Source organism: Pempheris klunzingeri, chromosome 3, assembly GCF_042242105.1.
Source record: "Pempheris klunzingeri isolate RE-2024b chromosome 3, fPemKlu1.hap1, whole genome shotgun sequence".
Taxonomy (NCBI): Eukaryota; Metazoa; Chordata; class Actinopteri; order Acropomatiformes; family Pempheridae; genus Pempheris; species Pempheris klunzingeri.
The window spans coordinates 10422982-10445599 of record NC_092014.1 but is presented as its reverse complement, the minus strand read 5'-3'; the positions used below and the strand labels follow the sequence as shown (position 1 = coordinate 10445599).

The 22618-nt window shown below is 40.7% G+C and overlaps 1 protein-coding gene across 1 annotated transcript; it reads right to left on the bottom strand.

Annotated features, from left to right (window-relative positions):
- Positions 1-904: 904 nt before the first annotated feature.
- On the bottom strand, positions 905-20155 carry coro2aa (coronin 2Aa). Its single transcript, XM_070827773.1, has 12 exons — positions 19844-20155; positions 13198-13398; positions 9916-10032; positions 8594-8743; positions 7565-7744; positions 6490-6606; positions 4784-4888; positions 4582-4678; positions 3499-3611; positions 3265-3355; positions 2541-2800; positions 905-2324 (listed from the first exon to the last, which is right to left on the bottom strand). The coding sequence occupies exons 2-12, from the start codon at positions 13396-13398 to the stop codon at positions 2187-2189; spliced, it is 1569 nt and encodes a 522-aa protein (XP_070683874.1). The 5' UTR covers positions 19844-20155; the 3' UTR covers positions 905-2186.
- Positions 20156-22618: the final 2463 nt, after the last annotated feature.

Here is a 22618-nt window from a genome sequence, read left to right as displayed (position 1 = left end):
ACTACATAAATACAGACATGCATGGTCATTTGTGCTGTACCTGGCTGGTAATCTTAGGATCAACAGCTATATTGTTTGTGGCGCCTAATATTTATGCATATTTACATGCCAGTCAGAGAATTGTTCCTCTCAAAATGGACATGAGAGACAAGAGAATGTCTTCTTTTGAAAATCCACTGCCCCAATGCTGACAGAAACGTATATGAGAAACTGGTCTGACTGCACCGTGGCAAAAGCTATGAACGGCGTTCAGAATTTCCCTTAGGAAAAACACATTTCTAGATGCCATTGGGGTGGACTTAACCGACTCCTCAGTGTAAATGTGTGCACACTTTACAGTTATTTAAGCCTCTGCAGTCACAGTAACAGATCACATCACAGCTAAGCATTTAAAAACGTTGATGTGTTCCATGTCACATTTAAGTGAAATGAAGAGAGGAAGATGAGTCCCCTTGTTAAGCTGAATTCTGTCCCACCAGCCTCATCCAGGCTATTTCAATCTCTGTCCATCTTTACGAAAAAAAACCCATCAGATATCTGTGCCAGGACTTCTCATCCCTGTTGGCTTAAAACAGAGTTTGATAATTCATTCTTGATGTTGTAGACAGCAGTTGAAAAAGACATTTCTACTCAAGGGCCACTTCCTTTCAAACTCCACCTGCTAATACAGACTGTTGAGAGTCGGCATTATAACTGACCTTGAGTGGAGATTGTGTTTCCAAGGTGCAGGAATGAACAATGTCAATGATTATTTTGTTCAGCATTCAACAACTGCAGGTCCACCTTGGGAGTGGGCAATAAGAATGAAATCCTACATTTTCATCTAATACGAGATTGTATCATGATATATTAAATTCAGTGGATAATCTTTTATACCTTTACTGCGAAACTGTATGTGAATCAGTCAGTTATTTAATCCAGTAAAAAAAATTGACAAACCAAGGAGCGTACCATCTCCTGATACAGGCGAGATACTGAAGGGATGGCTACCATGGTAGAAAAAGGTGTGACACACTTCCGTCATCTCACAATATACATCATAATTTTTCTCACTCTAACTCATCAGAGCTGTGAGGTGCTTAGATGTTACTATCCACTACAGTAGCAGAGACACTTTCAGATTAAAACACGAGCGGTCGTGTTTCAGCTTTTTACAGAGGAAAAAAAAACACAGCCTCCTTAAGGAAAATGCATATACAAAGCTACTGGAACAAAACCTAAGCCAGAGGCGGCGCAGTATTTGCAGTACTCTGCTCTGTGATGGCTTTAAACGGTTTCTTCACCGTGACTCCGTGTCAGGAAAAAGCAAGCAGGCCGTTTTAAGCAGTTTGCGTGCTGTATTTTCCAAAATTACAATCGGAAATTCAAGTACTTGATTAAATGGTATTTTAAAATAAATATAAAAATTGAGATCGAAACTGCTACATAGCATCAGTTACAGAATTGGCTGACAGAATAGTTGCTGTGAAACAGATGGATTTTTCACCAATTTTCCAGTCATTAAAAAATAAAATAAAAAAAAAACAAATGCAGTTCAATGAAACGGATGAACACAGCTGGGATCATGATATCCTCATTCATTTAGATCATTCTCATTCAAGCACACATACGGTAAAACACCACAGCCATCTCCACTTACAGTAGTTTAAATATTGGGGAGGAAAAAAAAAAAAAACAATCACCAAGCGTAGAAAATAAATTCAGCGTAATTTTACAATCACACAGGATGTCTGCTCCTGCCCCGCAACAACTTTCAAACAACACGCAGACGAGCCACATCATTCAGCCAAGACAGGCACAAACATCCTTTTATCTCGCTGCTACAAAGAGCATTAAAAAAAGCTAAAAAGTACAATAAAGTTGCATAGCTGTGAGGCGTACAAAAGAAACGGGGTAAAGGTAAACAGGTGCAAAGAGTTTTAAAACGTGGTACAGCTGGATAAGATTCAGTGTTTGAGTGTATATACATGAACGAAGAGTATGTGCATCTTGTGTGGAAGTGACGGACTGAAAGACGAAGATGAGGTTGAAATCATCCCTGTGCAGTGAGTATTCGGGGGGGGGCTCATTAAAGAATAAGAGGTGAGTCGGGACCTTGCCAAGAATGTGGTGGTTAGTAAGTTTGTACAGTAATGCATGAGCTCCACGAGGAGGAGGTGAAGGTGACTCAGCAGGTCGGGCAAGTCTTAAAGTGAGCTCTGAGACTGAGAGTTTTTGATGTTCTTAATCTCCAGCTCCAGCTGCTTGATGCGCACGTCCCTCTGGTTGAGGAGCTCCCTCAACCGTCGGATTTCCTCCTGCTGCTTGTGAAACTTCAGACGCATCTGTGGACAAAAACACACACACACACACACACACATTACATCACATTGGGATGTACCAAGGGTGTAACTTTCATTTCCAAAAATCCTGTCCTTGTCATCCCTTACATTTAGTATTACCAACTTTCAGCATTAGCGCATTAGTAATTCAGAAATTAAGGCCACATTTCTAATTCCCCCGCTGGGCCTACAGGCAGCGACACCAGAATCATTCAGTACCTCGTTCTCCGTTCGAGGGGGAGAGCAAAGTCCAAGGTCTTCCCCATTGCTGACGAGCATCCGACTCCTGTCGTCCTCTGCGCGGCTGCCGTCCTCCTTGCCGTCTTTGGTTCCCAGTTGGTCCTGAATGTACGCCAGCTGCAGCATGCCTGGTCTGCTCTGAGACCTGCGAGTGTCCATTGAGTTTCCCAGCCCCTTACTCATCTCTGAATACGACTCTGCTACTTGACTTCCAGGCTTCAGAGACATCAGGACTGGGCCTAGGGGATAAGGGACTTAAATTAAACTGACTGTGTAGAATATATTAGTCCAACCATGACAAGCTACAGCATTACGTTTGCTGTTCTACTTTTACTTTAAATGCAGAGGTTTTACTTATAACTTCTTCCATCACTGGTAGCTACAAATAGCTTGGATACTATAGGACTAAAGGAGTGTAAACAGTGAAGCAAAACACACTCAAAAACACATTTTACTGTGAAATTAAAGTCGGGACTCAAAATATGTAATGAATTAGGATTACAGCTGGACAGTCATTTGATATAAATACATACTGACAATTGCAAAGTCTGTTGATCTCTTGATTTTTTTTTCAGGGATTCCAAGAAAACACACATGTGAAAAGCTTTGTTCAAGGTAAATGCACCATAGAGGAATAACTGAATGTATTTAACATCACTGTGTTTATTTTACATTAAATTTGCATGCATGTGACATCTCTGACCTTTGTTGATGCCGCTGAGCCACTCCTCTGCAGTCAGAGCTGGCTTGTTACCAGCCGTCATTGGATAGATGTCTTCTTGGTACGACTCCGACTGGAAACGCACACGCGGCACATTCAGACAGACGTATGCACATCAAAATTAGCTCTCTGAAATGTATTAAGCTAAAAAACCAATGCATATCATTTCTTATATCCCCTGGTGTTTGTGGTTTGTGTGAGCCGATGCGCTCTCACCCTGCGGGGTACGATCATGGAAAGAGGCTCAATGAGACTCTTGATTGTCACCAGTTTGTAGAACCTGAACACCTCACAGGAGCTCACATCCAGACCTCTCTTTGGCATCACACCTGAGGGGAGACACACAGGCCGGGGCAGGTTTAATACTCTCTGCAGTATCTTTTGTTACATACGGAGAGACACAGTTACTGTACACTAAAAGTGTGCTGATGGATGGAGATAGGCAGATATATAAGAGAACACAGACGTAAAACAAAACTCCAAATAAGATGCACGATAACTATATTATGGCTTAACAAAAATTTTATTTATTTAGATTTGTGTATATTGCAATGGAAAAAGCAAGAGATCTAATCCAGGGCTGTTCTCACCCAGAGCACCACTTCAGGACAATGTGCGGTAAAGAAATTATAGGCTTTTAAACCCTTTTAACATCCACCTAAATTAAAATATCTGATTATTAGACCCCTACAATGAATTTGGACACTCATTTCTCAGTGATTTATGATGTTTTTAAAACCACCAGACACGATATGTTTTAAGTTTAAGTTGTATACTCAACACAACAGGAAAAACAACCTCAATGGCTGAAATAGGAAATATGAGTCTGATCTATGAATACATAAAATACATGTTTGTGTAACTTTTGATGCTACTAGCAGGAACAGTGAGTGGATTATATCTCTTCTGTAACTTCTGTAGCAAAAGAGCTGCTGCTGTTCAGTTCCATAAAAAATTTATTAGTTTCTACACATCTTCCATCCAACATTATCCTTTTTCTTTTCAGTTCTAAAGTCTAGAGCATTCAGCTGCTGCTGCATGTCACTGCACATGATCTACGACTGCGCGCTCACCGGCTGGTTTGGCTATTCAAATGTCGCAGGCCTATTTGCACAGCAGCTTTGCTTACAGGTGCGAGAGAGTCGGCGCGGGCCGAAGGCAGGTGTAGTTTCCAAACAGTGATCGACAGCCACGTATTACATACATGTAAGTTGGAAAACAGTTAAATGAAACGTCTAACATGCTCGAGTTTGATTACACAAGCATGCAGTTTGTGCACTTTGTTTGTGTGTTTCTTACCCAGTCCTTTCTGAGGTACGTGGGAGCGGTAGTCTGATAAGTAGTGGATATATGGTTTTTCTGAGCTGATCTCATAGTACCTGATGTATCCGTCACCCTGACAGAGACAAGAGAAGTCTTTGTAGCAATACTGCATAGAAGAGTGTATTAAAAGTATTCAGTGAATGAACGTTCAGACGCTTTTTTTCTTTTAGAGACCCACCTTCCCGGCAATGTAGAGCATGTGTGTGTCAGGGTCGTAGAAAGGAAAAAGGACCCCTGAGGAACCATCCAGGTTCTCTTGTAACAAAGGCACAGACAGATCGTCCTACAAAACACAGACACAAAGGGCTGATCAAAAACAACATTTCAGCACCAGCAGCATGTACAACATTTCCTGATATCAAAACACTCAATCATTTAAATCCATTTGGACATAAGAAGCACTCTCCAGTGCTGAATTAATAACACTGCGCTCTCAATCCCTAATCCGTGCTTTGGCCATAATCTCCCTCCCACGATTCGCTCTCGCACATCAAATCACACCAGCCCGCCACAGCAACGATTACTGCAGACTGACAGGTGTGATCGATCAAAATGTTTGGCAATGACCTAAATTAGAAGACAGCAGGTCTGGCTCCACTCAAACAGTGAATCCTTCAGGTGCATCGCTGGGTGGTTTGTTTTATCCACCAATGTGTCCACTAGATGGCAGGGCTGTGTCTGAGAGAGGCTGGGAGGCAACATCAGGGTGGGAAGAGCTTGTGTGTGGTGTAATATATTTTTTATATCACTACTACTACTACTACTACTACTACTGCCTACAGTCTGATCATTTGATTCATACATGACAACAGATGAACCAATGAGCTGCTGATTTCCCTTAGTTCATTATGTCCACAGTGTTTGTTTGTTAATGTTTCCTTTTTATATTTATTTAAACATTCAACTGTTTTTTGTCTTTTTTTCTCTTCATCCCAACTTTCTAGAGAGGAAACTATAATATAATAAGAATATAATAATAGTCTGCCTATTACTTAATTTGTACTATGATTAATTCTCTATTGCTAGGATTGTGCTCCTTTCTGGGTCTTTACTATTATTTTTATTTTTGTATTTCTTGTGTATGTAGTGGAAATTTTAATGTCACATGATTATAGAGGGCCAGAGAATATTGTGATGGCAAACTGACAATTTGCATCTTTATACCACTTGCAGGTGTGGCTGGAGGACTTTTCCTGAACTCTTAAACCTTATCTGAACCTCTCACTATTTACAATGCTTTTGTTGGAGTGCCTTATACAGGCTGATACGTCGACTTCACCTCATCCCACACCCCTCATAATCATATAAAGGCCTCATGTATTCTTAAGATGAGGGGGGACTTCCTCAACAGGAGAGAAAAGGGGTATTTCCTTGTGATGGACACCATTACATCAGTGCTCATGCCTCATCTGGTACAGATTGAAGAGATGTACTTTGGACAAAGACTTGTTCGTTGCCTTCATGCATTAAAAGGCACTGCTGATGATCTTTACTTTATTGACTCCTGTACAGACTCTCTGTGTCTCTGTATCAGATTTGACCTCTTGCATGCAAAAGCTTGAATAAAAAGTTTTGTCTGATTTCTTCATTTTGTTCAGATTTCCATCACAAACTAAGATTTCCATTACAGTGTGGATTGTATAAGTGGGACTCAGTAGAAACTTTAAAAAAAACAACATTCATAGGTAACTTTGACAATTTGAATTTAAAATATTTTAGAAGGCAGAGAGTATCAGTACGTATTTTCTTCTTACAAAACACTTTGATCATGGTAACAGCACGTGTGACAAAATGATCTAAGCTAATGTCGACTTTCAAAACACATCTCATGGCCTTCTTTAGTGAATGTAAACTGGTGAATGTAGTTGCTGCTGTTGCTCTCACCTGATCCCACAGAGCGATCTGTCGATCGTTCCAGCGTGAAGTGCCTGTTGTGAGGAGCATCTTCAGGTTGCCCAGGATCAGCACCTTGCTGGCTTTGTGTGTCTTACAGTTGGTTTCCTGCAAACACAGCATACATCAAAGAACGCATAATAAAGCATGCTTTACAAAGCACACTAAAGATTTTGGTATGTACAGTGTAATGCTGTTTTTAAAAGTAATATAAAAGGTGTGGCCTACATTGCTGACGGTAACAGCTCAACACTACAGCATTGTGATGTAATGGTCCTTGTACGTCTACGTGAGCTTATTTGGCAGGCGAAGGGTGTGAGCGCAGACTAATGTAAGTGTGTGAGTGCCTGGCTGGTGACCCAGAGGTCTGGAGTTATGCTGTGGGCTGGTCTGGCCAGAGGTGTCAGTTTTGGCTGTGTGGTGCTGGATGAGTGCCTGGGCTCGGGAGGGGAAAAGGAGCAGGGAAGCCTCACTTATGCAATACTGGCTGTACACATTATTGATTTTCAATGAAAAACTATCCAATATTGTAATATGTTCAAAAGAATGTAGTACTGATTTTCAAAAGTTGTGTTTTGAGCCCCAAAAAGTTGTTCCTTGTTCACTGAAATTTCAAGTAAAAGAGGTTCTTTTGTGAAATGCTTCCCGTGAGAAAATGTGATGACAGAATTTGTGAGAAACTACAAACGAGCCACTGATTATGTAACGGAGTAAAACGAATTAAAAAAAAACAATAAATGTTTCAGCTACAGAGTGTTTGTGCAACCAATAGTATTTTCATAAACCATGTTTTGCCCAGGCGCTTGAATCATTTTTTTTCAGATTTTTCATTTATCCATTTAATATCTGAAACTGATAAATTCCTGTTTGACTCTTCAATTAAGAAAAATAATAGCCTGAAATGCCATATGATACATTAGTTATCTGGTTCACACTGCCTTTCAAAATAAGAGTACTTGAATTCTCAGATTTAACTAGTGAATTGTCTAAAAACAGGTAAAGAATTTACCGCTCTCTCTCTCTCTCACACACACACACACACACACACACACACAAAAAGCATTACCTGCAGTAGGTTTCCTGAGAGTGACTCCATGAGTCGCACCTTCCTGTCCTTGCAGGAGGTGGCCAGGAGGCTGCCATCTGTGTTGAAAGACATGGAGAGGACGACGTCTGAGTGGTGGCTGATTGTCCGCACGGGGTTCTTTATCACCTGCTCTGGACAGTCCAGGTTCCAGATCATCACCTGTAGGTGTGAAAGGCACACACATAAATACACACACACACACATTCAGCAACCAAACGTCTGTTAGGTAATAATCCGGGTCATAGGTTTAACATTTTATATTACTATCAATGCAAAAGTAATGCAATTTGCAGCTGACTATGTTAATGTGTGATATATTTTGTAGAACCTATTTATTGACCAGATCAGACTGACAGCAGGTCTTATCTAGCTAAAAAATATTATGCCACTGAAAAGAATAAAATATATTTTTTATTTTAGAGGTAAAAGTGGTTCCAGACTCTGATTTGTCTGCTCAGTTCTCTCCATTAAAAGCTGAGTAGACCTGAAGCAAACTGGGCCAAGTGAAGTGATGTCTGATCACATCTAAAGGTAAATGTGTTTGTAGCTGTTCCCACACACAAAGGCGAGGCTGTTATAAAGAGGGGTAGATGCAGTGTATTATCACACAGAGTGGAAGAATTTCACCTCCACACACGACACAGATGAAATTTAAACTATTTTCAGATGCAGTGAGATTCGCTTGAAGCGCACTGACGTTTAGAGACTTGAGACCCGACATTAATAACATAAATCTGACTCAGACTTGGTTTTCTTCATTTAGACTTTGGACTCTAAACCTGTGGTGAAGTAACATATGAGGCGTTCATGGTGCTGTGTATAATACAGCATCATCTTCTGTGAACTAGAACCAGAGCTGCTGCACGTGACTGTGACCCGTTTGGCTGCTTTGTAACACATAGTTCCTTACAGCGAGCGCCAACATTAAGCCCCAAGTCCTCCTCATTTCTTTTTAGCTTGTTTATCTTTGGGGCTGTGTTGCGGTCAGCGTGTGTGAGAGTGTGTTACCTGGTAGTCGTAGGCCGTACTGAAGAGGATGTTGTTAGCAGTTGGGTGCCACTCAATGAGGCCCACCCTGCGGCTGTGACCCTGGAGCTCCTTCCACGGTACTGTAAGGTTCTTCAGCATGCCATGAGGAGGGATTTCCCACACTTTCACCTGTACACACACACACACACACACACACACACACACACACACACACACACACACACACACACACACACACACACACACACACACACACACACACACACACACACACACACACACACACACACACACACACACACACACACGCCAACAGTGGTGCGATGTAACAAAGTACATTTACTAAAGTACTGTACTTATGTACAAATTTGAGGTTCTTGTGTGTCATATGTTTTTTTTCTATTGCCTATCCCAATTCTACTCCACTACAGTTCACAAGAAATTATTGTACTTTACTACTTTTTACTTTAGCAGTTATCCAACAGCTATAGTTACTTTACAGATTAAGATTTTTGGACAAAAAACATGAGCTGAAACTAACAATCGATTAATCGATTGACATCAAATAAACTTTCTTGGTTCCAGCTTCTCAAATGTCGGATTTGCTGGGTCTCCTTTTAATAATTTTTATTGTTTCAATCTAAGTGTCACTTTGGGCGTTGGGTTACATGGTAACATGAAAATAATTATTAGTTCAAGAGCTTAACCTCAACCAACTACGAGTGTAAAAATCTTTAACTTCATGCATAGATAATAGTAATAATCTAATGATGTATAATAATAAAACAGTCACAGGACACATTATCTGCTACTTTACTTTCACTCTTAATACTTAAAGTACGTTTTCAGTGTTTCTTGTATACTTTTTAGTGCAGTTTTTCTTGTAATGGAATATTTTCACAGTGCGGTATTAGTACTTTTACTACACCACTACACATGAAACTCAATCAAAACAAACAACCCAAAGAACAAACACTTAACACCTCTGAATGTATTACAAATAGCCAATACAGAAATAATTCAGAGCTGAATGAATATAAAAACAGAGCCCGAGGACACACTTTGTAAAAATAGTCTTAAGAGGAGGCAAAACATGTTGGCTCTTCCTTTCTCTTTTTGTGTTCAGGGATTTTCTCTGTGCCTCTCTGCCAGGTCAGAGCTGAGGAATGTGAGGAATGACTTCTACTTCTTATTGAAGGCTAAACGGTAAAGCAATAAAATTATCTCCCTGCTGCTACATGCTCATACTCCAAGGAAATTATTACACATCAGTGAACCATTTTGAATATGTACTTTGTGTGTGTTTGTGTGTGTGTGTGTGTGTGTGTGTGTGAACAAACCGTGGTGTCCTCGGAGCAGGAGGCGATGCAGTAGTCGTTGAATGGATTCCATTTAACGTCTAACACGTTGCCTCTGTGGCCCGATACTCTGGGGTGGTGAGGGTCCACTTTACCTGTCTGATAGACAGAGACAAAAAAAAAAAAACATGCCACAATTTAACTAAATACTGTGTTATTAAGTTAAAGGATTTGTTTGAAACAGCAGCACTCTCATGTCTCACAGCACGTATGATAAATATGCATTTTGCTTCCTAATTAAATTACTTTCTTTATGACTTATGAAACTTAGCTGCTGTAACACTGTAATTTTATTATATTTAAGGAATGCATGTGACAAGATTTAATATCGACTTCATTGTAGACATGTCACCTTTATTTTCATATATTCATATACGTAAATTTGAGTTTATTCCACCACTTTCTGAAACTATATAAAATATCTATACCGTAAACATAAAATACAGCAAAACTGGAATTACAGAATTTGCTTTGAAAACAGCAACCTGATACTTCCAAGTTGAGTTTAGAGGAGGCCAAACCTTAATTCAAACTAATTTTTGACCCTCATCTAAACAGAATATCTGATAAACAATCTAATTTCCAATAATAATATCTGTTTTAGAGAGAGTCCTGGCTATATAATAGCTGCATAATTAACCTTACATGAACCATCACAAACCAACATACACTACTCACAAAAAGTTAGGGATATTCGGCTTTCAGTTGAAATTTCAGGATGAACTTAAAATGCATTCTAACCTTTCCAGGTGAACTTAATGTGACCTTCTCTAAACTTTTGAATGCACATGTCCAACTGTTCAGTGTTTCAGTACTTTTTGCACAAGTTGCTGTTCTCTAACAAGAAGCTTAACAGCAAAATTCACAACAGGTTTGTTCCATGAATCGACCAATACATTTCCTGCTTCAGTTAGAATTGGTATTTAAACAGTCCTCCTCATCATGCTGTTCACATTCTGACATCATGAGACCAAGACGACACCTAACAGTTGATCAGCAGCACCTCGCCATTGCGAGGCTTCAAACAGGAAGTCCTCAGACGAAAGTTTTCACTGAGCTTAGAGGGTCACAGAGTGTCATCAGGAGGTTGTAACAGTGATACAGAGTGACTGGAAGAGTCACAGAAAGGAGAGGAGTGGACGTCCTTTGGCCACATCCCAATTTATTGAGACACCGAAAAATTTTTGTTGTGGTATACCTACCACTGTTGTTAGATTTTCTTCAAATAAATTGTTTAAGATGAATAAAATTACCATTGCATGCTTCTACTTAAATGCCCTACTTTCATGATATAATATCACTGTAGCATTAACTTTTTACATTTTCCATATATTTCACCTGAAAGTCGAATATCCCTAACTTTTTGTGAGTAGTGTATATAGAAGGAAGAAGATTAAAACCACCATTTTAAACTTTATAATAAAGCAGCTGCATTTGCACGTTGCAAAGTCCCTTCAGGTCAAATCCTAAAAACAATTTGAAAGGCCTTTCACCGAACTCATGAACTCAAGTTCATGTTCTTGGTTAAGAAAAGAGCACAGCGTCGAAAGAGTGCAGAATGCAGATTGACAAGTCGACCAGCTTCTGGGGAGAAATATCACACTCTTTAGCTGTGAAAAAGCTTCCCTATGTTCACCCTCTCGTCACTAACTTAGTCTCTTTGCTTCCCAAAGACCTGAAGACAGACTGATAAAATCTGCGCAGTTCCCCTTTAATATAAAAATATTGATTAGTGCAGCTTAAAAGACCGGATAGCCAGCTTCCGTGTATCTAAACAGGACCCGTCGATCTGTACAGGTTAGGACAAGTGTCCCAGCTTACAAGCAGTCAAACTCTCCTTGACATTAACATGAAAAGACTCAAACTGAAGGTGGAATTACACAAAACGTTTGTGACACATGTCCTGGTATTCAGTGATCCTGTTACAAGGGCAAAGTCAGTGAGTCTTACTGAAGATTTTCTGCCTCAACAAGACTGCTAATTACGGTGTTTGTATGAGCAGAACCTTCCTTCAGTTGAGGCACACACACCTGCGGGCTACATTACTGTGCAGGGAAGGTGTGTTTGGAACACGGCCATGACGTATCCATTATCTGTGCTGAGAAGAACACAGCACTTCTGTCCTTTATGAGTGTTAATGACTTTCTCCATAGAACAATAGATTATCTGTAAGTGCACACGTATAGATAGGGAGGTGAAGGCGGCAGAAGGGAGGGAGTGCTGAAGTTTCACCTCCTCGAGACATTGAAAGGAGGAGAAAGGGGGGGGGGAGGTCGGGTCAAAAGATGAGTTATGCCATTCCTAAGCTTGTATGCAATTCCTGCCCATGCCAGGAGGGTGGTGATAATTCACCAAGACGATTTAAAAGATGGAGACGGACGGAGAGAGGGAGAAAGGAGGGAGAGGTCTTCAGCTTGATGAATCGCTCTGCACTGGAGATACACAGCTAGAGTGTAAATTTAACCAACACACGAGTGAGGAGGTCTGGCAGAGTTTATTTGAGAGAGCACTATTGTTACTGACAACGCCAGTGGACGTGATAATGTGCATAAATAGCGTCTGGGAGAGTGTTTGATTAATCACGTGTAGGCCGAGGGAGATAAGACAGAATAATGAGGAGGAGGAGGAAGGGGAGAAAAAGACCACATGCGATGTTTAGGTTGCATTGAATGAGCTGCCGGGGGTTTCCTGGTATTTAAAGATTCTTTTGGCTCCACTGCTGCTGTCCTATTTATAATCTGAGAGCATAGCTGTCGTTTCCAGGTGTCTGTATGTGCAAGAGCAAAGAAAAGAAATTGTCCAACATAGAACTCAAAATATTGATTAAAAAAAATAATATTTGTTGCTGATTTAACTACACTTTTAAGCAAAATGTACAACTCATTTTGCTTAGATGATAAGGAAGAATATTTCAAGATATAAAAACTGAATGTACACACTTAACAAAAGTAGAATTCATGGCAGAACTGTTGTATTTATGGCCTTAGGTTGTATCTCTGTACCTAATAATGTGGCCAGTGAGTGTGGAACGGAGTTGTTTTCTGACCAGATCTAATTAAATCGCTAAAGACAGTGGAGATTTAGTGGTCTGGAGCCAAGCTATTCTCCCCTTTTTCACCTTGTAGCAGGGCACATTCAGAGTACATATCAACAACAAATATATCACAGTATCTATTGCCAGAATATTGAGCAAAATGGTGAATATGCCACTTTAAAAAAGCTGCCATCAGTCTGTAAAACCTGCCATGAGATGGAGATACTCACATGATTGACAGACAGGACCAGGAAGGCCCCTCCCCCAGCACACTCAGTGATGACTGCCAGGAAACGTGGGTTGACAGCACAGAAGTTGTTGTCCTGGACGCTGCGTGTGATTGGCACACCATCATAGCAGCTCTCCTTGGTGGCGGCCTTACCAAACACGTGGCGGAACTTGGAGCTGCGGTACTGAGGACGCCATGTCATCTGAGAGAGGAGGGAGGAGAAGGGGGAAGTCATTCAAGGAGAATTATCCTTCACGGTTATGGTGATGAGGCTTTTTACTCTCCGGTTCCTTTCTCACAAGTCAAGCAGTAACGTAGATGTGATTGATTTCCCCCCCCCCAAAAAAAAGACACGCTGCACAAAATTGAAAAAGCCTTTCTTATTGAGGACACATGATTAAGGTAGATAGCCAAGATAATAATAAAGGCTTTTGAACATTTTGAACCACTTCTTCCCTTCCCACTAATAAAAAGTTACCATATTTATAAAATTAAAACAAAAATAAGTTGTCAAACACAAGAACACTACAGGTGAAGGTAATTATTACTGTTTCGTCATTATCATTATTATGAAACAAACAGATGACCATAACGCAGTGTTAATACTAATGTTGTTCAAAAGTCACCTCTCCAATCAACCTTAAGCACTCATTTATTTCTCAAGTTTTAGATACTTGTGGAGCTTTGTTTCAGGACAAGGAAATATCCTGTGGTGTTCCACAAGGTATTATTTTAGTCACAGTTTTATTCCCAGTATTTGTTAGCAATGTAAGTTTTTAGCTTGTTCCCTGTCCTTTATTTTTAAATTCTGATTATTCTGCTCTGCTCTTAATGTACCAGAGTAATAATAAAGTGGTAAAATAATTACTGAGCAAAAAGCTTTTGAGGTTCGGGCAGTTACTGGTAAAGAACTTATCACTTCATTTGGAAAAAAAATGTTGTTTGGCACAAGTCAGTGCAGTATGTTTAAATGTACGATGTAATGGAATAAGGATTCAAACACACACATTTGTTCATTATATTGGGTTGTATTTGAGGTTAATGTGTGCCTAGTGAGCATCTAATGTATCTTTATGACAATTACTTTCTTTTTATGTCAGTGCTTCAAAGCTTCCTACTGTAGTGATAAGATTTGCATATCTAAAAATACATTTATTAGACATCTGCTTATGCTGCATCCTCAGATTCATACTGAGTTGAGTTATACAAATGCTGTTAAGTCAAACAGACATTAAAATGCTGACAACAGTTATGTGTGAAAACATTGTTCATGGTTGCAAGGCTGAGTGAGGTCAGGATGGTTATTATTAGACCATTTGTTTATGCATCATAAATGACAATATCCGTAGTAATGATTATTACGTTTGTGTTACAAACAAATGGTTTGTTTAATAACATCAGTATTACTACGACTTTTCAGTGTTACTAATGAAATAGGCAATTTTCAGGACACTCTCTAAATCAAATCAATTGCTCAGTCAATTATAAAACAGTGAATGAATATGGAAAGGACTTCCCAAATCCAGAGTCTCTTTTTAGCCACTTTCCTTAAGCCAGTCGATGCAGATGTCATTATTGTGAGAGATAAGTGGCTCTGGTCCGCTGGGACGAGGCCTGGTGAGCCAGCATGTCTGCTCTGCTACTCTGCCTGGCTCCCTGCCTGCCTGCTGCATGGTCATTACTTATGAATTAGGGGTGGAGGAGGTTGATGGACAAGATGTTAACAGAAAAAACGCACCCAAACAATGACTTACAGTAGAAACAGGGAGAGCAAAGACGTAAAGGGGAAATGAAAATAGGACACGGCAAGACAAACAGGCACAAACCCATCACAACATACGTCTATTAGACATCACGTGTCATCTAAAAACAGTGACATCATTCTCCTGGTTTGTGTGGACTGCCCGCTGGCCTTTTAGATGATGGCTAAATAAATACAGCTAAAATGCAAACAGTGTGACATCACAGTGAGTGAAATAAAAATAACTGTGTTTAGTTAGCATGACGCAGGTGTGGCTGCTGCACCGCTGGAAGCCGAGCAGGGAGTTAAACTGGCAGACGGAGAAAATCTGGGTTAAAGAAAAGAAATAATGAAGGCGAATCTAAAAGTAACAGAAATGTACGGGTGGGGATCGTGCCTCTGTCTCAGTTTACTCTCCCACTTCTCACCTTCTAGCCTGAGGCCATCACAGAGAGCCTCATGCTGTCACACAGGAATGTTTCCCCACCTGACGAGGAGCTTCATTAAACCTCTCAGGTGTTTAAGAGTCTGACTGCCTCTAAGACAACATCAGTCACATCCGTAGGGCCATCATGGCAGCTGAACCTGCAGCATTCACACAGTTAACCCACCAGCATTTGTTGCTAAGGCAAACTAAAAGCAGCGTATACAATTTGAATAATGACACTATCTATTGCCCATAATTTGCCCAATAAATTGCCCACCAACTTCATACAGCCCAAGAACACATCTTCAAATTGCTTGTTTCATCTGGCCAAGAGTCACAAACCCAAATATATTAAGTTTACTATCATAATACACCAAAACAGCAGCAAATCTTCACATCTGAAAAGCTGCAATGAGTAAATGTTTGGTATTTTTGCTTGAACAAGATTAACTGTGGTACTTTAAGCTAAATGCTAACGTCAGCATGCTAACATGCTCACACGGACACTAATGTGAGCACGTTAGAGTGATGATTACCAAAGTTTACTACATGTATACTATGTTAGCATGCTAACATTTGCTAATAGCACTGAACAAAGCAGAGCAGGTATTTGGTCATTACCAAAATTTAGCAAGCCATCAAACTTCAATTCATCATCTCCCGATAATGAACATGTGAACCAGATTTAATGGCAATTCATCCAGTGCTAAAACCACAGATCTGAATCTCACAGTGTTGGTGGAGGAAAAGTCAGGTTTACCAAAGTCTTTAGGACTCACAGCATTTTAATCTTCAGGCTGCTAGACTGTCAAATCAATTGATCAATTAAGTGACTAACTGTTTCAGGTCCACACTGGACATGTATCTCATTGCATATACTTTGGACTTACTGTGTTTAGCTGCAGCTGATATGTCTCGTATTCCCATTCTGTAAACACTATTGTCTCATGTAATGCATGTGTTGCAGAGCATAGCCGCCCAAAATACATTCCTGATTATTATCACACCTTCGTGCGTTTAAGATAAACGCCACCTGCTCTGCTTTATAATGACAGACCGATATTTTAAAGGTAACTTCCTCATGGAAACTTAAATATGCTTATGAGCAAATACAGCTGACACCCACCAGTCAATGCACAGTTTCGTAATCCACATGCACTTACAAACTGGAGCATATCTGAGTTGATATAATCAGCGTTCATGTGTTGCTGAGGCTTACAAGACCAGAGGGGAGAGGCTTCCATGCCAGGAAGCTGAGACATCTTGTCACATCTAAAGCAGGTTGTAATCAGGCCAGTGGCAGCTTCCTTTAAGCTGTGTCTTGCAGCAGGTACACTGCAGGCTGCATGGTGGGCGGCCTGTCTCGGGTGCTCGCAGAACTGATGACGAAAACACTATTCAGGCTATTTTTACTCTGGCTTCTTGCTGATCAAAAGACAGCCAGGCACGTTCACTGACAGCAGAAAATCGGTTTTATTCACAAAGCTTCTTTGACAGCCTTTATGTCTGGTGAAATATGAAAAAAGGAGATGCAGTCCTTTTTGTCAGTGGGAAATTTATTTCAGTTCGTGACCAGTGAGTCACAGCAGCAACTGCAATAGGGGGGCTGTAAAAACAGTCATAAAACTAAACTGAAAACACAGATATGACTTTTAAAAAAAAGATATATTGTACATCTGGTTTGCTCAGCCAGAGTTCTTGTGTGAGTCTGTGCTTGTATATAGATGTGCAAAGCATACGTGTTCACCTATTCCTCACCTACAGGCTGTTTTTTAAGCACCTCATAACTCATAAACGCGTACACTAGCAGCCACTCCTCTCTTCGGCTTGCCAAGGCTCTGTGCTGGAGGAGGGGGAGTTCAAAGTTTACTTGCTGGTGTCAAGATATCGGTTACTTTGCAGCGTTGGGCCTAAAGCTACGAGCAGAAAGATAATTTGCAGTCAAAATCTGCTAATCCTAACGCTCTCACCTGTCACCTATCAATACCTCCAACCATTTATCTACAAGGACTTTTGGCCCTGTCCTGCCCAAACAGTGATGGCATCCTGACCCCAAGCCGAATGCAAAAACCCACTCCTTATAAAAACCAAGCGTGCACCGGCCCTGCCCTCTCAATCTGAAGATGTAATGTTTTGTAAACGCTGCAAGTGAAATTCAAGACGAGGAATGTACAGGTGTGAACACATGCTATGGCAGCATGTTAACAATACGTGTGTACACATATATTCATTGTGTGTGTCTGAGCAAGTGAGACACACTTCCCTTGGTTTAGACCGTTTGATATCACACACAGTTGACAGCTTACAACCTCTGTCTTGTAATAGGATAACAGCCACACTGGTAATCCAATAGCTGCTTCATTGCTATATAGCGCACGTGAATGAGTGTATAAGGATAAGACGGGCAGTGGCCGAGTGTCCCTCAGCTTATACATGAGCTGTAAAATTGTTCTGCGAAACTGGAACGAAAACTGAACTTCGTATGACGTCTACAAGAGGGTGTGTTTGTTTGTGCAGAGACACACACAGTCACGTACGAGCCCACGAGCAAAAAAAGAAAAAACACATCTTCGTTTCCGTTTTGTCAAAACCAGCGTTAATGCTTGTTTATCAGTCCAACATATCTTTTAGTGTAATATGCAACTCAGTTATGCTTTAAAGCACTTTTAGAAGCCCTGGCATCCACGTTTGTGCATTCAAATCTACAGATTAGCTCACAATAGTCCTTCATTCTTGGGGGTCGTTTTATTGGTGTACGAATCCATGAAGTGAATTAATCATTAACACGTACAGGAGCATGATGGGCTGGGTGTGGATAATTTAAGTAAATCCAGTTCACTTGTGAGAAAAACATTGCTGTACAATCTCACATTATGTATTTTGAAAACATTGCAGAAATATTGGTTGTTTCGGAGAACCAATGAGTTTCTAATCAGGTGTGCTCTGATTTTCTCTGCCCCTTTCATCTGTATCTCACTGTCGATATGGTAGCTGAGCAATCAGAGTATTTTTTTTTATTATTTATTCCAAGGACAAAATAAGACTGAAAATGCCAACATAAGTCATTTAAACAGTCTCATTTCTTATGTTTCTTGTCCCACTGGACTATCAGACACAGAAAACTATGTGCCTGCACAGCTATCAGTAAATATGGAAAGTCAAAGCTGAAACCAGAAAGTGGGTCTATAAACTGTGACAGATGTTTACACCAGTCAGCTTTGGTGATAAATGTACTTTTTCTTTTTCAAATAAACTAGGCCTACCTGGCCGAACGTAAGCCATCTATTGAAGCTTAATGGGGAGCAGGTAACACATTAAGTCACTGGTTCACCATGAGAGCTTTCTATTATCTCCCCACCGACGAGAGAACACATTTCCCATGTCCATTAGTAGCCTGCTAAAGAACATCCATGTATCATTTAAGAGACGATAAGATGCAAACCATGGATTCACTTATACAATTAGCATTTTGCACAATAACACCTTATTGACCTATGATATAAATATACTCTGGTCAGTGCATCAGTGTTAAATACAGACCTTTGCTAAAGTTTGAAAAGTTTTCCAATTAAAATGAGACGAGACGCATCTGATAAAAAAAAAAAAGTAATCAAGCCTGGTGATCTGACCAAGCATTCAGAGGCAACTTTTTGATACTCGATGCTGCAGACAGAGTTTGGCCAGTACACAAAAAACATTGATGTTCGAGCTCTAACAAAAAAGCACTGCATGCTCATAGGTTCATAAACCTTGACGTGAGAAACAGGATACCAGGCTTAATGAAAAGACCTCAAACAGACTGCAATTCAAACCACAAGGCACATATTTCAGTGAATGGTAGTGTTTTGAAGGGTGGACGCCACCATAAATAGCCATCTGTGGCTAGAGATGACTTGACTGGGACGGTAGATGGTGATGTCATTTTCACTGTTGTGGAACAGCTTGAGTTTCATATTGACATTCGTATGGACATTTTACTTCCACGCTTATGGCAGCGAATGAGCGGCTACTTGTCCAAGTTTGAGCAATAGGATAATTACCTGAAAGGAGTGCGAGTCTGCTGTGAGATAAATCTGTGCTGTGCAGGGAAAGTTTTTTAAAAATAGTTTTTCAAATATGCACGGATTCAGAGGAGGCAAAGAGCTGGCTGGAAGAAAGATTTCTTTTTCATCTTGTTCAAGCCCGTTTCATGCACATGTACTCTGACTTTGAATCCTCAGGGGAAAAAGTGAGCTCACACACACATACATACATACACACACACACACACACACACGCACGCTAGCGCACAGACACATTTGTGGACAGAGGTCTAAAAAGTAAAAGATCAATAACCGAATGCCAAATTGCAGAGACAGATCTGAGGGAGCAGGACATGAAAGAAGTCAAGGGAGAGACAACACGGAAGAGAGAGAACGAGGGTTCAACTGAGCAGGAGGGAGTGTGAGAAAGTCAAACTGGGAGTTCAGCAACACTCACCCTGACGAGTGAGTCGTCACTGGCACGAGAAGGAGCAGCGGGTCCTTGAGTGAGGAAAAAATTGTGTCTCTGTGTGTGAGTCCCCCAGAGAAATCACTTGTCTTGCATTACCTCAAGCACATGGATCAGCACTGCTTCTTCTTCTAAGCACACACACACACACACACACACACAGTAGCCTGGCCAAACCTTACTATCCTGTCCCAACCGAGCTGCCTCTTCTTCTTGGATGTGCACAGTCCGCACAGACAGTCAGAGGAGACGGTGGGTGTGTGTGCAGCATGAAGCCGAGTGCGTGTGTGAACAAGCAGGGGGAGAGCGCAGGAGTGTGTACACTCCCAGAGAGGGAGGTGACTACAAGGAGAGAGAGAGGGAGGGAGAGAGAGGGAGCGAGCAGGTAATCACACTCCTCTCTTCCCGCCGCTCCCTCCTGTCACTCCTCCACAGTGTTTGCTCAATCAGGATTTCTCCCCTGATCTTTAAGACAATGCTCCTCCTCACCCTTGTTGCTCAATAATGAATTACCTACTTGTCAGATTTGTCAATTCACCAAATTTGCAGCTGATTAGCACATATTATACTCATCAAATCTGTGTATCTGTCCTTAGTTGTAAATCTCTGGTCTTAGAAAAAGCCTGATGAAGTATTTCCAAGTTTTCAGTTTCAAAGTTTCAGAGTCAATCAGATGTTCTGTCTATATGGTAAAGAAATGCATTTGAACAGCTCAGAATAGAAGCGTGTAGTTTCAGTGCTGGAACTGTGCAGTTATAAGTTGCCCCATATTTACTAGACAAAATAAAAGTGCAGTAGAGGAATGAATTCATCAAAAGTACAAGAAAACAGGTCATTCACATGGCTCTCTACCTGTGCTAAAGAGCTACTCCAGCAATTTAGTATTCTGGGATTTCTGCAAGTAGGGCTGCAATTAATGATTATTTTCAGTACTGATGATTCTGCGCAAAGAACAAAACACGTAAACTGACACATAAATTGCTGGAATGCCCCTTACACAAAAACACAACATCTCAGGTATGAGTCCGGCCTGGGACATTTACCGCATGTCATCCCTTTTTCTCCCCTCCAGTCACCTCTATAGTGTCTCTGATCTGATGAGACATTTTCCTAAAGTTGGGGCACATTTTCAGGCCCAAAAAGGTTTTTTCTTCTTCTTTGATTTACTGTCTAACAGCTGTTTTATAGATTTAAAAATGCAAATTCACTGTATTTCTTCATTCATTCATTCGAAAGTTGAACTGTGTATGAGTGAGGGTCAGATGTTTGCCACTTCACTCATGCCAAACTAATATTTCCACTTCTTATAATTTCTGACCGTCCCTCTGCAAAGTCCCTCAGACCCTTAGAGTAAACGCAAAGAGCTACGTCCTGCACTCAGAATTAGATTGGCTGGATTGTTTGGCAGGACGCCCAGCTGCTACAAAACCCATTCAACCATTCACATGGCTTCGGCAATCACTCCGAGTCAAACTGAAACATTATGTAATGCCACTTTAGCGCTAGAGGCTAGGAGAGGCTAACGGGTCGATGAGAGGACAGGGTGAAAAAAGCCGGCCTTCACACGGTCAAACAGGGCTGCAGTCGAGGGGCTGATCAATCGCTGTTATTGCAAACGTGCATGCCTGCACACCAGTGGTAAAACATTCAGATTGTCATAATTATTCCTGCACCTGCATCGGTTAGATCTTAGTGAGGTGCAGATCTTTAAGGTAAACTTGGATTTTATCCCGTACTGTTGTGTTTCAGCTGTTTTTAATGCTGGTTTAGTGTTTAGTTTACCGTTTTCAGCTGTATCCTCATCCTTAATTTGCAGTCTTGTAAGTTTTATGTTTTTGCCTTTGGGAGAGTGAATTGCATTGGACCACCCTGAATAAATAAAGGTTTAATTAATGAATATCTTTATGTGAGTAAAGGTAACGGTGTAAAAATGCTTAAAAAGAAATAAAAGTCATTAAAAAAATATATTTAAACCACCTGAAACTGAAATCAACATTCACAGTAAAAAAATTTCTAAGGCCAGCAGATTTTGTAACATGAAGCTTTGTATGTAAAAACAAACAAAGCCAAATATGTTTTGTCCAAGTGGTTGTAGCTCAAAATTGTGTTTAGTGCATAAAAAAAAAAAATGTACGTGACCCCCCCCCACACACACACACACACACACACACACACACTCGCACACAAATCCACACATACATATACACTACTGATAAAGCTGGCAACAAACACATCTCCCCAAAATACACAACAAAGTCCAACGGTCACACACCATCGCTGAGATAAGAAGCAGGACACACACACTCGTACAGATGCGGGAAGCGGTTGGCCCATCAAAGGCAGCAGTGTGACGCAACATTTAACACACACACCCAACATCAACACACATTCATATGTCAAATTAAACCAGCTATTCTGAAGAACAGAAAAGAATAGTAAGAATACTGCTACAACCTGAAATAACAAGTACTACAGGTTGGTATAATGTGACCAAGCACACACGCCCAGCTGACCGATTAAGCGTTTGATAGCCAGTATGACTGTGCCAGAGGTGTGTCAGAGATATCAGGCAGACAGACTGATGGGCCAATGTCACTGTGTTTATACTCCTCTTATCAGTGCAGACAGATAACTTGGATTCATAGACACTTTGCTGGCAGCTTACTGTTCCTCTCATTTAGTTCTTGGCTCTGGATTAAACCTTGGCATTTCTAGTGCGAGTGTGTGTGTGTGAGTTGTAGCAATTATCAATAAGGACAGGGC

Bases quoted from the DNA above. Each gene is read 5' to 3' on its own strand.
- coro2aa (XM_070827773.1), bottom strand. From the start codon at position 13,398: ATGACATGGCGTCCTCAGTACCGCAGCTCCAAGTTCCGCCACGTGTTT. The intron at 7,745-8,593 runs GTAACACACTCT...TCACACCTACAG, and splicing joins GTACGGCCTACGACTACCAG to GTGATGATCTGGAACCTGGA. The intron at 4,679-4,783 runs GTGGGTCTCTAA...TGTCTCTGTCAG, and splicing joins TGCTCTACATTGCCGGGAAG to GGTGACGGATACATCAGGTA.